The 14,677-nt window shown below is 57.6% G+C and overlaps 1 protein-coding gene across 1 annotated transcript; it reads left to right on the top strand.

Annotated features, from left to right (window-relative positions):
* The first annotated feature begins 605 nt into the window (after positions 1-605).
* On the top strand, positions 606-6,213 carry NTN5 (netrin 5). The gene is made up of 6 exons (XM_054588522.1): positions 606-1,236; positions 3,981-4,169; positions 4,309-4,458; positions 4,872-4,925; positions 5,149-5,229; positions 5,774-6,213. The coding sequence occupies exons 1-6, from the start codon at positions 606-608 to the stop codon at positions 6,211-6,213; spliced, it is 1,545 nt and encodes a 514-aa protein (XP_054444497.1).
* Positions 6,214-14,677: the final 8,464 nt, after the last annotated feature.

The raw sequence follows: 14,677 nt of genomic DNA, 5'->3' as shown, positions 1-14,677 counted from the left end.
CCTGTCTGTCCCGGCCCCCAGGCTCCCTGGGGCCCTGTCCCCCTACTCCCTGCGGACTCCGGGTGCCCAGCCACCATCTGTCTGGGCCTCCTGGCCTCCCCCGGTGTCGCCTGCCTCCCCAGGCTTGCCTCTCGTCCCCCTCTGCCTGTCCCTGCTGGCCGTGCCTCTGTCGCTCTCTCTACTCCTTTGTGTCTGAGCTTCATCCATGTCTAAAGTCCCCTCCCCGGCCCAGCCCTGACCCCGCCAGCCCAGGTGCCCTCCCCTAGCTCCGCCACCTGCCCCCCTTGCCCTCTCCCCAGGGCCCCTACCCTTTGACACTGACAGATCGCTCTGGGGTGTTAAGCTACAGATTAGTTCAGGCAAAATTCTCAATTTTGCTTGCGTTCTTTCCCCTTTGGGTTGTGTAAACAGTAATTCTCCCCAGATGGAACTATTTTCCTCGCTTAGAAGCAGCCGGGAAGGGGGCTTGGGCAGGGCTAGGGGGTGGAATGCTGGGGTCCTCGGGGGGCCTGGGGGCGCCTGGCGCAGGCGGACACTTGAGGACAGCCTGGGGCCCTCAGCCCGGCCACTCCTGTCCTCTCCAGGTATTTGCCCCTGCTGGGACCATGCCCGTGACCTTCGCCCTCTTGCTCCTCCTGAGCCAGGCCACCTCGGACCCCTGCTACCATCCCGGGGGCGGCCCCCGCTTCTGCCTCCCGCCAGTGACCCAGCTGGCTGGCATGGCGGCCTCCTGTCCCCAGTCCTGCACCTTCTCCCCGGGGGCTGAGGTCAGCCCCAGGGCCACCTGCAATGGCAGCCTGACCCTGGCCCTAGGGGGCTCCTTCCTCCTGACCTCTGTCAGCCTGCGCTTCTGCACCCCGGGCCCCCCGGCCCTGGTCCTGTCGGCCTCCTGGGCCAGGGGAGGCCCGTGGAGATCGCTGTGGCGCAGGCCCGCCTGGACTGGGGCCTTGGGGGGCCCCGAAAAGGTGACCTTCCGTGCCCCGCGGGGCGCTAAGGCCAGTGTGGTGGCCAGTCACCTGCGAGTGGAGTTCGGGGACCGGGCGGGACTGGCAGCAGCGGGAGTGAGAGGACGCTGCCAGTGCCACGGCCACGCCGCCCGCTGCGCGGCCCGGGCCCGGCCCCCCCGCTGCCGCTGCCGCCACCACACCACGGGCCCCGGGTGCGAGAGCTGCCGCCCATCCCACCGAGACTGGCCCTGGCGGCCCGCCACACCCTGGCACCCCCACCCTTGCCTGCGTGAGTCCTGAGTCCCGCTCTCCCCGCCCTCCCCGCCACCGGGCCCCATGAGTCGCCAGCAGCTTAGGGCCCCTTGTCCCGAAGGGGCCCGGGATGTCTCTCGCACCCCAGGCTGCCTGCCCCTGGCTTCTCCCCTCACTGTTCTCCAGCTGGGTCCCCTCTTCACCTCCCCCCACAACCTCCCACCTGCTGGCCCCGCATCCCTGCCTGCCTGTCACGGGCTCCAGTCTCCCCCGACTGGAGCACGACGAGGATGACGCGAGTGACCCTTCCCGAGTGCCCAGCCCAGGGCCTGGCTGGCTGCAGGCGCCCTGATGGCGCTTACTGAGTGGTCCCAGGGGGCAGGGCCGCTGGGCCTTTCCTGGCTCACCCAGTCACCACCCGGGGTTGGGGTGTAGCCATTAAAGCCACGTGCTTCGGTCCCCCGCTGTGTGCTGGGCAGGTACTGCGATCAGGCCCTTCTTACAGACGCGGAGACTGAGGCTACGGTTGGGAAGTCCCTTGCACAGGGACACACAGCCAGTGAGTGGCAGAGCCAGATGCTGAGCTCGGGGAGAGGGGGATCTTGGCCCGTCCCTGCAAAGCTGCTGTCAGGCGCTGTCACACTAGGTGTTCTCGGGCAGCGGGCAAGAGTCAGACAGACTGGGCTCGAATCCCAGCCCCTCTGCTTGCTGACTGGCTGTGTGGTCCCAGCGAGTGACCTAACCTCTCTCTGCCTCCACTTGCTCGCCTGAAAAGTGGGGGGCGCCACAGCACTTCCTTGTAGGAGGCAGTGAAAATTCACTGAGCCAATTAATGTACGTGAAGTTTAGAAGAAAAGCCCGCCATGATGGCTGGCACAAAGGAAGAGCGCGCTGAGTGCCCGCCGAGGCTACCGTTCCCCAGATGAGGGAGGCGACACCCAGGGGGCCGCATTACTGCCAGCAAGGGGCGCTGCTGAACTGGCCCGGGGAGAGGGGCCGCCCCCCAGGCCATCCAGCTGGACCAAGGCGCCCCAAGCCCTGCTCAACGCTCATCTTCCCTTCCCAGGGCACCCAGACTGGAGCTTCCAGTCTGGGCCCTTCCCCAGAGTCAGTCCTCCTTCCCCTCCTACCCCCAGCTGCAGCCCGTGCTACAGGGTCTGGGTGTGTTCGTGATCACGCCCTGGGAGGTAACCACTCCACTGACAGGGTCACAGGGCCACAGACAAAGACACACACACACACACACACACACACTCATTGGACTCCCGTGGACTTCCTTCTCTACCTCCCACGTTCTTCACCCTTCTCCCCCTCTAATTCTTCTTGAAATGACTTGCTTACAGGCCGCCCACTGTCCTCTGCTCCCCACTCTATCCCCATCCTAACGGGCGCTCCTGGGCCCTCCAACCCCGCCACCCCAGGGCCTCTGATGAGTTGGGTCCTTCCCGCCAGCCGGATCGGACGTCCCGTCGGGGAAGTGAGGGACGGTAGACTCACATGGCCTGGGGGTGCAGCGGGGCTCACCCCAGGCCTGGGCAGGGCCTGGGAGGAGGGGGGCTCCCTGTGGAAGTCACCACCACCCCCAGGTCGGGCTGGGCGCCGCCCTCTGACCCTGAGTAGGAGCCCCGCAGCGGCACCGCCAGTTACCCACGGATCCTCTGCAAAGCGCTGCCACCTCTGACGGAGCTCCCTACTGAGCCAGGGGGAACCCGGGGCTCAGCGAGGCAGAGCCTTTCCCCCAAGAACATGCCGCCGCCTCGGCTCCGGGACGACCTTCCGCCCACGCCTGTGGGTCCTCAGGACCTGCCAGTTCGGGACTCTCAAAGCTCTTAGAGCCCCAAACTCCTTCAGCCTCTCCAAGGAGTGGTCCGTGAGCCCCTGCATCAGCGCCTCACCCCGGGATGCTGGCTGGAAATACAGATCCCCGGGCCCGGCATAAGCCCTTGGTGTGGGCCCTGGAATCGGTATTCTTTTTCAAGGTTTCCCCAGTGATTCTGAGAAGTAGTTAAGATTTGAGAGCCACGGCCTTAGAAAGCCTGACGCAGGCCCCCAGGACAAGGTACACAACGCTCGCAGAGCCCTGTGAGCTGTGTGCGAAGCACTGGAGTGTTGCCGCCGAGAACACAGACTCTGGAGCCGGAAAGCCTGGCCTCCAGCACTGCCTCTGACCACTCCTTAGCTGGGTTGCCCTGGGCAGGTGCCTTCGCCTCCCTGTGCCTCAGTGGTCACACTGTGAAATGGGGGTGACGGCAGCGCCGGCCTCACAGGGCTGCCGTGGGAATGCGACACCCCAGGCACCACTCGGCGCGTGGCCCCTGGCCTGTGGAAGCTCCAACTGGGCCCGTGCTCTGTGTCAGGCCCTGCGTTAAGCACTTGTTGCCCATTAGGTGTCATAGAAACGTCAGGACGCATATATCATAATGTCGTTTTACAGCAAAGGAAGCTGAGCTGCACCACGGAGAAGTCACTTGCCCAAGGAACACGGTGGGACACGAACACACGGGGTCTGAGCCGTAGCCCCCGCCCGGGGCCGCCACTCTCCTTTAAGCCCCCTGGTTTGACACAGTTGAGGTGCATCAGTCCCCTTGGGCTTACCTGGTTCCAGTCCAGTGCCCCCACTTTAAAGATGGGAATGAAGAGGTTCTGAGATCCAAGCTTAACCAGGCACCCGCAGGCAGCCCCCCTTAAACTGTATCCTCAGTCTCCTTCTGAAGGCAGTGGGGGGCCAGCTGGGGACAGGACACAGAGGGCCGGGGTCTAATGGGCCCCCCTTGCTCCTAGCCTGTTCCTGCAACCAGCACGCCCGCCGCTGCAGGTTCAACTCGGAGCTGTTCAGGCTGTCTGGAGGCCGGAGCGGGGGGGTCTGTGAGCGCTGCCGCCACCACACAGCTGGGCGGCACTGCCACTACTGCCAGCCAGGGTTCTGGAGGGACCCCGCCCAGCCTATCACCAGCCGGAAGGCCTGCAGGGGTGAGTGCTGTCTGAAGTCCGGCCCGGGCGGAGAGGAGGCAGGACCAGACACCTGGGTCTGAGGGAGGAGGGGCTGGGGAATTGAGAAGGAGCATCCAAGGCCCAGACGTCCCCCGTCCCAGATCATCTCTTCATACAGCCTGCCAGTGCCACCCTATTGGGGCAACTGGTGGCACCTGCAACCAGACCAGCGGGCAATGCTCCTGCAAGTTAGGGGTCACTGGCCTGACGTGCAACCGCTGCGGTGCTGGCTACCAGCAGAGCCGCTCCCCGAGGATGCCCTGCCAGCGTGAGTCCTGAGGGGCCTCAGGTCCTAGGCAGGGGTGGAGGGACACATCCCAGATCTCCAGTGGGCAAGTGTGGTCACGGCCAGGTCTCTGGGATGGGAGCTGGGGGCTGCGGGCTGGACTCTGGGTCCCTGGGGAAGTGGGGACTGAAATCCCAGTCTCCTGGGCCTCGAGGAGGAAAAGGCTGGGAGCCTGGACCCCTTGATCTGACGAAGGAGGGGCTGGGGATGCAGATTCCTGGGTTGGAAGGAAGAAAGGGCTAGGGTTCGGGGCTCAGGTCCTGAGGGGGAAGGGCAAAGGGTGCTTGCCCTCTTGCACCTTAAAGGAGTATAGAGATGTCTGAATTCCCTAGGGAGCGGGGTACGGGGCGGGGGGGCAGGAACTAAGGTTAAATTTCTCCTTTGGTCTCTCGTAGGAATCCCAGAGGCAACCACCATGCTTGCTACGACCTCTAGTGCTTACAGCTCCGGTAAGACATGCTCGTGTGGGGATCCCTGGCGGCAAGGGGGGGCGGGGGTTGGGGGTGGGCTGACTGTGCCCCCCAGTGGGGATACGGGGTGGCCCATGGAGCCCAGTCCCAGGGTTCGGGCACCCCAGCTGTCCATCAGGATGGAATGCGGGGATGGGCAGGGGCAGCACGCTGTGTGGTCCAGGCCTCAGGAGCCCCCTGCAGACAGCCCGACCCTCCCCAGACCCTCAGTGTCACAACTACTGCAATATCTCGGACACCAGGGTACACATGAGCCTTCGGAGGTACTGCCAACAGGACTACGGTGAGTGATGGAGAGAAAAAGCCAGCGGCGGCATAGGTGCCCGGTGACCGCCTCCGTGCCACCCCCTCCCTCTGGCCTTCGTTTCCTCATCTTACATGGGAAGGGGTGTTAGGCCCTAAAGAGCCCTTTCTGATATAGGACCTGATGCGACACAAGACACGCGGGGGCAGGGGCAGTGGAACGGGGTGTTCCCTTCCCTCCTATGTCTCGTCTTTCCCTGTGTTCTCCGCCTTGCCGAGTTCCTCTGTCTCCTGCAGCCTGACCTGTCTGAGAGAGGGAGGCGGCCTCCCGGGGATGGAAGGAGAAAGGGGAACTGGTTGAATGGAACAGGCCCTTGCCTTGTCAGGCCTACGTCAGACCCACTCTGCCTCCCTTCGAGGTCCCATGTGTCCCATGTCTGAGCCTCAGCCCCATCCCGACACAGGCTTGCCTTGGCTTGCCTTTCCTGATCCAGGAAGCCCGCCCCCGGGTCCCGAGCCCCGCCCCACTGACCCACACCGGGACGCTCCCCACCACCCGGGCCTGACATCTTTCCTCCCCGCAGTTCTCCACGCGCAGGTGCTGGCGGCTGAGGCGGCAGGCCCGGCATGGCAGCGGCTGGCCTTGCACGTGCTGGCCGTGTACAAGCAGCGAGCGCGGCCGGTGCGCCGCGGCAGCCAGGAAGCCTGGGTGCCCGGCGCCGACCTGGCCTGCGGCTGCCTCCGCCTGCAGCCCGGCACCGACTACCTGTTGCTGGGCAGTGCGGCAGGCGGCCCCGATCCCTCACGCCTGGTCCTCGACCGCCACGGCCTCGCACTGCCCTGGAGGCCTCGCTGGGCCAGGCCTCTGCGGCGGCTGCAGCAGGAGGAGCGAGCCGGGGGCTGCCGCGGCCTGCAGCCCCCAATCCCCAGCCCCGGGCCGAGCACTAGAGCCCCAGCAGAGCGGCTTCGAAAGCCAACCACGGTCCTTGAAAGAGACCAGGAGAAGAAGAGCCTTTTACCTTGACGGTACTTCCCTGAGCGAGCCAATCAGGCGTCGAGGAGGCCCCTGACGTCACTAGCCTGCGCCAGCACCGTGCAGGCAGGAAGGCCTGTTAACGGAAGGTGGCAAACTGCAAGCAGGACATTGGGTCTCTGTCTAAGACATCGGGCCTGAGTCCTATGCAGCTGGTTCCCTCAATAAAGTCTTAAATCTTGAGGAACTTTGTGACTACAGACCCCTGATCTGTGCTGAAAGGGTTTTTGGGGGCAAATGAAGGCCTTGAGTGAATCTGCGAAGCTAAAGTGTGGTTACCGCTCCCCGACAAAATGGCCAATCCAATGAAAGAGCTGACATGACGTCATTGAGTGCTGGTCGGATTGTGTTGCCTAATGATTGGGTAAAAGCCAGTGGGTGGGGACAGCGGGTGGGAAACAGAAGAATAGCCTTTTCAGGGTGCCAGTGACGGGTTTCCAGAAAGTTCCGGAAAATTTCCAGATTTAGGAATTTTCAATTCTGGAAGGGCCTTACAATGGTTTCTGAGAAGAAAATAGAGGGACTTTGAATAAACATCTGACAAAGGTTCTGAGTGGGGTTTACCTAGTCTTGAAGCACAGCCCAAGCTCTTTCTTGAGAGAATAGCCAATTGCGAGCCACAGAGTAGTATGACATCACTTGCTGCTAAGCAGAATACTCTCCTATCCAAGAGTTAGTTGGGTACCTACTGCCCCAGGAATGGGGTTTAAGGGCTGGAAGCAGTAAGAACTATGGAATAGAAAGTCGTCATGCTTACGACCTTCTTTGCCACCCGGACCTCTGCACCCTGTACTTACAATCAACGACACAATTTCAATTTGGGTGAGCTTTGCAGGAGAGTCGCTAAGAGAGTACTTTGAGGAAGTCTCAGAAGAAGGGATAGGACTTAAGGTTCATTTGGGCTTAGGGACCAACCCTGTTCCTTCCTTGAAAGAAAAGTGGCCTTTCAGCTGATGGTGGAGTCAGGGTGAGCCATAAGGTTGCAGAGAGAATGGGCCCTCCAGCCAATAAGTGTTCTGGGTATGCTCCTGGCGAGACTGAAAAGGACAGGAAATCACTTCCGGGGGTGACTGTCTAACCCCTAAGCTACCCATAATATCCTATAGCTGGGGAAGCGTGCCTCTGGCCTCCAGCTGGATCTGGGGTGCGGCGTCTGTGAAGCAGGAGTTAGGAGTCTTCGGGAGTTTCTAAGCACAGTTCTCAGTTCCAGAAAAACCCTATATTCTTTACTTTTGTTCTTTTCATCCTCTCTTGAAGCCAGTCGGGCATTCCCCCCACCACTCCACCCTCATGTCCAGTCCATGAGCAAATCCTGTAATACCACCTACCGATATGTTCACAGTGCAACCGCTCTTACCACCTCCACTGCTACCACCGTGGTCCAAGCTTCCATCCCTGTTCGCCTGGGTTATTACATTCATGTCCACACTGGTGTCCCCTCTACGCCCTTAAAGTCTTCTGCACACAGAAGCCAGGATGATGGCTTCAACACCCAAGTCAGGTCACACCGCCATTATGCTCAAAACCCTTGAATGGCTTCCGATCTCTTTCAGAATAAAATCCAAAATCCTTACCCTGCCCTACAAAGTCCTACAGGCTCTACCGCCACCACATAACTGACCTCGCCTCCTACTCTGCCTCCCATTCACTCCTCGGTAGCCACGCTGGCCTCCTTCCAGCTCCTTTAAAAAGCCAAGCACACTCTGCCCCAGGGCCTTTGCATTGCAATTCTCTCTTCTTGAGACACACTGCCTCAGATAACAATAAGCTAGTTCCCATTCTTCACTGAAGCCCTCCGTGGGTCAGGTTAGGTTGGCTCTGTTGCCTTGACGCAATAAAAGCTGATTTCTTGCTCATGTACCTGTTTCACGCAAGTCAGCAAGGGGCAATTTTCCACAGCCATTCAAGGATCCAGGCTGAGAGGCACCTACCATCTTGTCACTGCAATCCACGGCATCCTTGATTGCTGTGACAGGGGGAGAGAGAGAGAAGAGAGCACTGATGGCCCCACACAAGAAATAAAGGCTTTGGCCCAGGAATGACTCTGCTTCTTCCACTCACAGCTCATTGGTTCACAATTGCTCACATGGTTCTATCCAATTTTATGAATGTGAAATAGAGTTCCAACTGAGCCACACGGGTCGGGCAGAAAGCTCTGTTGATGACACCGCTCTAGAGACCATTTTCATGAAGATCACTGACTGTGGAGCCGGATTGCCTGGGTTCAAATCCCTCCCTGTCCCTCAATGTTCTCATGTATAAAGTGGGGATGATGATAATAATAACAGGAAATAACCCACAGAGCATATTATGAGCATTGAAAGAGTTAATATGTGCCCTGGCTGGTGTGGCTCAGTGGATTGAGTGCTGGCCTCTGAACCAAAAGTTCGCCGGTTTGATTCCCCGTCCGGGCACAAGCCTGGGTTGCGGGCCTGTTTCCCAGTTAGGGCTGTGCAAGAGGCAGCTAATTGATGTATCTCTTGCACCTCAATTTCTTTCCCTCCCTCCCCTCTCTCTAAAGATAAATTAAGTAAAATCTTAAAAAAAAAAAAAAAGAGAGAGTTAATATGTATATGTCACGGGCTTAGAAAGGTGCCTGGCAGAGAGTAAGCCTTTTGAATTTTTAAAATTATTCTTATTATTTAAACACAGTGGCGACCCCTCCCCCAGAAGAGGAGAGCCCAGAAGGCTAGAACATAAATCAAGATTTTTCTGGACTCCCCAAGGAAGTAGGAGTTGAGAGCAGGGAAAGAGGGTGAAGAGGCCAAGGGGGCTGTGGGAACCACCCAGGCCTGGACCGTCCTGGCCCTACTGCCTCCCACCCAGGGGCTGGGGAAGAAGGAGATGAAAGTGAGGAGCGGGCAAGTCCCATATGTTCCTCATGACCCAAACTTTGTTCCCAGCGCCCACGACTAATGGGCGTGAAATCCACATCTGGGACCCACTTCCGGCGTGGCCGTTCTCTCCGCCGCGGGCCCCGAGCCCAGTCTGTCTGTGCACTATAATAGAGGGGGCACAGGTGGCTTCCAGAGCTCAGAGGAGGCCCCTGCCCACCTCAGCATTGCTGATGGCTTCCTGCAAGAGCAGACTGTTGAAATGCCTAAGGGTCTGAGCAGTAATCTGCCCAGCAGAGAACTGGGAAAGAGCCTCAGTTAGAAGCAACCATTTTTGCAAATGTCCTGACGCCAAAGGGCCTGGTGTGGTCAAGAAGAGGTGAGGCTGGAGACTGGTGGTGTTCAGATCACTGGGGGACTCTAGCGCCAGGCTGAGGGCCCGGGTTTTTTTGATTCCAGGGGTACTGGGCAGCCATGGGAGGTCCATGAGCGAGGGAGGGGCAGAGTCAGCCGTGTGTCAGAAACAGTTATATGGACAATCTTTGAGGTGGATCGGTTCACTGGAGGAGCCCAGAGAAGGCCTTGAACCCAGCCTGGAGGTCAGATAACTTCCCTCAGAGAAAATGACATTGAGGTAGGTCTTGAAGGACAGAAGAAGGATTTGGTCATGACAAGAAAAGCTTAAGGGTGGAAACTTTGTTCAACGGTGTTGTGAGCTGTGGCGTAGCTATGACCAGGGTGAGGCAGGCTCAACTCTAGATGTAGAAAGACCCCTCTGGCTTCTGTGGAAGATAGACTGGAGGGGAAGGGAGACTGAAGGGGAAGTGAGGGCCTCACCTCCTCCAAGAAGTCTTCCCTGATCTCCCAGGCTGAGTCTTGTGCCACTTCCCTGCTCTGCCACTTCTTAACCATAACCCTTTGGGGAGGACACCGGTGGAAGAAGATGAGGCCTGAGGCCGGGCCAGGTGGATGGGGTCACGAAGAGAGGAAAATAGCACCTATACTGGGAAGCCTTCCTCTTAATCCCCATGCAAAAAAAAAATTTTTTTTTACCCATTTCTAAATGCCACAGTCACTATGCTTTACTTCACTTTACTCATTCATCTGTTCAACAGATTCTCCTGAGGTCTCCCTGGGAAATGCCAGGACCAAGACCGGAGTCCGAGCTGGGACTTGCTCTGGTGGGACCCCCAGTCGGGGAGTGGGGTGGGATAGGAGGGAGAGCAGGTGCAGTCCCGTCTGGCGTAAGGTGTAATAATGGCAGCGGCACGGGGCCCAGCCTGGGACGTCAGGGAAGGGACTTGCTGGGGGAGGTCAGGCCCTCACTGAGCCTTGCAGAAAATTCTAGTGTCTCCCAGGCAGATGGGAGGGGGCCAGGATCTCTAGGGAGAGAGAACAGGAGCAACGCCTCATTTAATCATGCGCAGTTTCTCGCCCAAGGACCACCGTGTGCCATGTGTGAAGTGACGCTGGGGACGCAGAGATGATTTAGGCCTGGGCCCTCAAGGGAAGACACGCAGGGACATAGTCCCCCTCTAATGAAATCTGTCCTCTCATGGAGATAGCCTGGGGCCCTGGAAGTGCCCACAGCAGGCACCGGCCTGGCCTGGGAGGTCAGGGAGGGCTTCCTGGAAGAAGAGAGCTGAACTTTAGGCAGAGCCTGCTCTTCCTGCAGCATCAGTCCATCCGTCTCTCCCTCCCCATGTATCTCTGGATCCTTCATGGTCTCTGCCATGTTTTTAAAAATATTTTTCTCTCATCCTTGGGGTTGGCTGCTGTAAAAAATCACCACCAACTGTGTGGCTTAAATCACCACAAACAGAAATTTATTCTCTCATAGTTCTGGAGACCAGGAATCTGAAATCAAGGGGTTGGCAGGGCCATAGTCCCCCCGAAGGCCCTACGGGTCCTCCTCGCCTCTTCCAGCTACTGGTGACTCCTGGCGTTCCTTGGCTTGTGGCCACATCACCCACACTGGGTCTTCACATCGCTGTGTCCGCTCTCTCAAGTCTCCTTTTGCCTTTCCTTACAAGGACCCTTGTCACTGGATTTAGGGTCCACCTGGATAATGTAGGATGAACTCATCTCAAGATTATTACCTTAATTACATCTGCAAAGACCCTTTGCCAAATAAGGTCCATTCCTAGGTTGTAGGTGGACATATCTTTTTGTGGGAAGTGGGGTGCCCATTAAACCCACTACATCTTGGGCGAGTCACTTCCCTCTCTGAGCCTCAGTGTTCTGTCTGCATAGAACAACATCTATCTATCTGTTTAGTGTAATGAGGCTCATACTACTCCCCACCTCATGGGGCAGCTTTGAGGGTTAAAAATGAAGCCTCCACCCTGGCTGGGTGGCTCAGTGGATTGAATGTTGGCCTGTGAACCAAAGGGTCACCAGTTCAATTCCCAGTCAGAGCACTTGCCTGGGTTGTGGGCCAGGTCCCCAGTAGGGGGCGCACAAGAGATAACCACGTATTAATGTTCCTCTCCCTCTCTTTCTCCCTCCCTTCCCCTCTCTCTAAAAATAAGTGAAATCCTTAAAAAACAAGGATACTGTTCTCAGATTTAAAAACAAAAAAACAAAGCCTCCAAGTGTGTAGCACAGCCCCCAAATCTAGGAAACTGTCAGAGTGGTTGCCATTTCTTCCGATGGAGAAATATCTTCATCAGAGCTGGGTACTGCCGCGGGTCTTTTCCTGCACGTACCTCATTTCTCTGCACATGTGTCTCCATCATGTTTCCTCCATCCCTCTTTTCTTTGTTTTTTGTTCCCTCCTCCGCCACTTCCTAAGTGTGACTGGGTCAATTGCCTCTGCCTCTGACTTGGTTTCCTCATCTGTAAAATGAGATAATAGCCTCCGTTTCACGGGGCAGTTGTGAGGATACATGAGTGGTTCTGTCTACGGCCCATACCACCCTGGACGTGCCCGATCTCATCTGATACATGAGTGGTTCCTAGAAACGCTCACAATTTTGCCGTTACCAATGTGGCTCAGCTGGTTGGGCATCATCCCCCAAAGCAAAAAGTCGCCAGTTTGATTCCCACTCAGGGCACATGCCCGGTTGAGGGTTTGGTCCCTAGCTGGGCACAAACGAGAGGCAATCGATCAATGTTTCTCTCCCTCTCTTTCTTCCCCCCTTCTTTTTTCTCTAAAAATAAATGAATACAAAATTTTTTTTAAAACAAGAAATGATCATAATTTTGCATGGTATGCAGTAGGTGCTGTTGTTACGGTCCCTATTCTTACTTGTCTTGCCTCTAGTCCCTGTCTCCATAGCATCCTCTGTCTCTCTGACACATTTCTGCGTTTCTGAGTCACTGTCGCCAACCTCTAAGCCTCACTGTCAAGGTCTGTCTCTCCATTGCTCTGTCTCTCGCTTCCTTCCCTACCCGTGATGGTTTGAAAATAAGCCCACAGACGGTACCCTTCCCTTCAAGAGGAGGATCCTAAGCGCTTCTCCTTTGAGTGCGGGCTGGACTTAGTAACTCCTTTCTGATGAAGTGATTGTGTGCGCCTTTTGAGGTTAGGCCACAGAGGACCAATCTCTCTGTCCCCGCCCCCACTAGCTCACGCCAGGGGAAGGCGGCAGCCATGTTGCGAGGACCCTCAAGCAGCCCTATAGAAAGGCCCATGTGGCGGAGCTGGGGCCTCCTGCCCACCGCCACGGAGGTGAGCTTGGAGGTGGCTCTTCCAGTCCCAGTCAACCTTCAGATGACTGTAGTCCCAGACCAATAGCCTAACTGCTCTCTCATAAGAGACCCTGAGCCAGACCAGCCAGCTAGACTGCTCCAAACTTCCTAACTCGCAGAGATGGTGAAACAATAAACGTTGCTTTAAGCCACTAAATGTTAGGGTGATTTGTTATGTGGAAATGGGGAATTAATACACACCTTTCTTTCTTGTGTTTTCTCTCTTTTCATTTCTGCTTTCTCTGGGTGTCTCTGTCTCCCTCCACCTCTAGGTCTGTAAACATCCTTTTCCAATTCTCCATCTCTGAATGCCTGTCTTTCTTTTTTTCTTTAAAAATATTTTATTTATTTACTTTAGAGAGAGGGGAAGGAAGGGAGAAAGTGAGACAGAGAAAAATCTATGTGAGAGAGAAACATTGGTGGGGTTGCCTACCTGCAACCCAGGCATGTGCCCTCACCAGGAATCAAGCTGGTGACCTTTTGCTTTGTGGGAGGACACACCCAACCCACTGAACCACACTGGTCAGGGCTGAATGCTTGTCATTCTGACTCCCTTTAGGTCGGTTTGCCTGTTTCTGAGTCTCTGCCCCTCTCTCTGGGTGTCCGTCATCCATTCCTCCCTGTTAAGAACTCTCTGCATGAGCATCAGTATTTACAGATGTGCACGTGCGCGTGCGCCTCTTTCTCCTCCCGGGTCCCTCTGCCCCCGACCCTAACTAAGTGTGTTGCTATGGCTCTGTCTCTCTTTAGTGTTTGCTGTGCTCTTCTGTCTATTGATCTCCTGTTTCCGTCTCTCTCCAGCCCCTCCTGCCTGGCATCTTGTCTTTCCATCTCTGACTGGCTGGTGGATCTCTGTCTGCGGGTCTCTCTGCTTCCATCTCAAAGTGTGTGTGTCTCTGTGCCTGTCTCTCTGTGTTTGTATCTTTTCTCTGCCTGCCATCTGTATCTCTCTCATTCTGCACGTCTTTTTTCCTCTCAGTCTGGGTCTCTCTCTGCCCCTATCTCTATCTTTATCTCTCTCACTCAGTGCGTGTCTCCGTCTCCCCCGCCCTCCCATCTCTAGCCTGCCAGCTCCCTTCGCCATGTCTCTCCGCATCTACCTCAGGCTTCAGGTCCCTTCCAGAGCCTCCGCATTCAGCGACCTCGCCTCGGCTCTCTCGCCTGGGCCTTCGCGGCTCCTCCTCCCCACCTCTCTCTCCCTCTCCAGGTCTCTGCTTCCCCCTCCTGGTCAGCGGCCCTCACCGCACCCCAGTCTCCCAGGGGATCCCCGAGCCTGGTTAAGGCAGCCCCTGGCGGAGGCCCGAGGGGAGCCCTGGGCGGGGGCTGCAGGCGCCGGCACAGGCTCCCGCCAGGGTCTCGGAGAGCCGGGGGACCCCGGATCCGCCGGGGCTAGGGTCCTAGGCGCCCAGATTTGGGAGGCCTCTCCCAGCTCCACCTTAAGCGCCCTCCCTTCCCCCTTCTGCGGAGGATAGCAACTGCCAGCGCCGGCCCCAGGTGTCCGGGCCTCCCGCCCCCATGGCCCCAGCGACCCCTCCATCCTGCCCCTTGGGCATCGCGCGCGCCCGCGCGCGCGCGCACACACACACACACACAGCAGCCCGAAGGAGTGTTCGCTGCTGTGAGAGCACCCGCCCGCCTCCCAACAACCACAAAAAAATTAAATAACACCAAGATAGGGAGGGGGAGGAGGGAGGAAGGGACAAGAGAGAAGAGAGAGACAGAGAAGCAGAAGGGGCAGGAGAGGAGGAGGTGGAGAGAGAGGGAGAAGCTTAGAGGGGGAGAGAGGAGGTGAAGAGGGAGAGAAGAGAAAGAAGAGGCAGGAGCAGAGAAGGGAGAGGGGGAGGAGGAGGAGGAAGAGGAGGTGAGAGAAGCAGGATGGGGACATGGAGTTAGGCGGCTTGGGAGAGCTTAATGAAGAGCCGAGAGGG

The sequence above is a fragment of the Pteronotus mesoamericanus genome, unplaced genomic scaffold (genome assembly GCF_021234165.1).
Source record: "Pteronotus mesoamericanus isolate MK-2021 breed Mesoamerican mustached bat unplaced genomic scaffold, CSHL_Meso_final scaffold_137, whole genome shotgun sequence".
NCBI lineage: Eukaryota > Metazoa > Chordata > Mammalia > Chiroptera > Mormoopidae > Pteronotus > Pteronotus mesoamericanus.
Note: the sequence above shows the minus strand (reverse complement) of the source record. Positions and strands in the feature narration are given on the sequence as shown.